General features: G+C 52.6%; 1 protein-coding gene across 1 annotated transcript; it reads left to right on the top strand.

Annotated features, from left to right (window-relative positions):
- The first annotated feature begins 1,039 nt into the window (after positions 1 to 1,039).
- Positions 1,040 to 1,643, top strand: LOC119802988 (transcription initiation factor TFIID subunit 10-like). Its single transcript, XM_038314179.1, is given in 2 exon segments — positions 1,040 to 1,575; positions 1,577 to 1,643. Coding segments are annotated over 2 exon segments (603 nt in total).
- The last annotated feature ends 239 nt before the right edge of the window (positions 1,644 to 1,882 follow it).

Raw genomic sequence — 1,882 nt, 5'->3', positions numbered from 1 at the left:
AGCTTGGGGCAATGGGATGATTGGGATATAGAAAGGGTGGATATGGGAGCAGGGAAGCATATATCTTTATTAAGGGAGCCATAGTAGGGTTGTCAAGAGACTTGACTCTAGAGGGCTTCCCAGGTATCCAGGGAGATGCCCCCAAGTAGTTCCTTGGGCAGCTGAGGAGAGGGAGCCGGAAAAGGTCAGATCCTATAACCATACTCATGAATATCTTGCATATCACCATAGAACCTTCACCTGGCGATGGATGGAGATAGAGAGAGAGCCCCACATTGGAGCATCTGACTGAGCTCCCAAGGTCCTGATGAGGAGCAGAAAGTGGGAGAACAAGAGAAAGAAAGTCAGTATTGTGAGGGGTGTGTTCACCCACTGAGATGGTGGGACAGAATTAACGGGAGATCACCAAGACCAGTTGGAATGGGACTGATGGAACATGCGACCAAACCGGACTCTCTGAATATGGCTAATGGTGGGGGCTGACTGAGAAACCAAGGACAATGGCAATGGGCTTGGACTCTACGACAAGGACGGGCTCTGTGTGAGCCTTGTCAGTTTGGTTGAGCACCTTTCTGGACCAGGGGCGAGTTGGGAGGACCTAGGACTTAACATAGTGTAGGGAACCCTGATGGCTCTTTGGCCTGGAGAGGGAAGGAGTGGGGGTATGGGTAGAAGGGAGGGGAGGGAAGGGGGAAGAGGAGGGGAGGAGATGGAAATTTTTAAAATATTAATTAAAAAAAGAATTTAATCTCCCATATAATGAGGACAAACTGAAAAAAAAAAGAAAAAAAGAAACAACCACCCTGGTCATCCCCACATATCAGGCAGTGGTATCACCCACCTTTAATCCAAGTCGCCAGACAGGTTTGCCATAGAAAGGAGGTGGTAGTGGGCCACGCCTTTAATCCCAGCCCTAGAGAGGTATATAAGACAGGAGGAGACAGCTCTCAGCCAGTCTCATTCTGAGGATTCCTGGAGGAAGGATCAGCATTCTCGGACTGACAGAGAGGTCAGGTTCGCTGCCTCTCCCACCAGCCCCATGAGCTGCAGTGGCTACAGTGCGGACTCCGAGGCGACGCCGGACATGCTGCCCACCAGCACAACCAAGGAGAGCAAGGCCAGCCTCGCGGGTAAGGCAGCGGGACCCGGGGCTGGAGCCGCCACTTTGGGCACGGGCACCGTAGCGGTGCGAGCCGGGGAGTGGGCAGAGCTGCGCGTGCAGGCATGGGGGGCAGCAGGCAGCACGGTTCCCCCTGAAAGGGCAATGTCTAGCCGGGTTTACGCCCTGCTGAGCACGCCCAACCGAGAAGTGAAGCCCATAGTGTCCAGCACGCCACTGGTGGACTTCTTGATGCAGCTGGAGGATTACACCCCTACCATCCCAGATGTAGTGACTGGTTTTTACCTAAACTGTGCTGGCTTTGAAGCTTCAGACCCACGCATAGTCCGGCTCATCTCACTAGCTGCCCAGAAATTCATCTCAGATATTGCTAATGATGCCCTACAGCACTGCAAAATGAAGGGCACAGCTTCTGGCAACTCCCAGAGCAAGAGCAAGGACCGCAAGTACACCCTAAGAGGACTTGATCCCTGCCCTCAGTGAATATGGCATCAATGTGAAGAAGCTGCACTACTTCACCTGAGCCACCTAACCCAGATGTATCTGTCTTTTCCTCTGTCCCCACAACAGCCTGTTTTCATAATAAACTTTATTGTGACAGGCAAAAAAAAAAAAAAAAAAAATTGTAGGTCAGGCCCCTGCCAGTCGCCCTCCTCACCTCTCGGTGGACTCATAATCAGGGCGGCCATGACCAGGATGGCGACGTCAGGCTCCGGGCGGAAGCGGCTGCTCAAAGAGGAGGACATGACCAAAGTGGAGTTC

The sequence above is a fragment of the Arvicola amphibius genome, chromosome 12, assembly GCF_903992535.2.
Source record: "Arvicola amphibius chromosome 12, mArvAmp1.2, whole genome shotgun sequence".
Taxonomy (NCBI): Eukaryota; Metazoa; Chordata; class Mammalia; order Rodentia; family Cricetidae; genus Arvicola; species Arvicola amphibius.
Note: the sequence above shows the minus strand (reverse complement) of the source record. Positions and strands in the feature narration are given on the sequence as shown.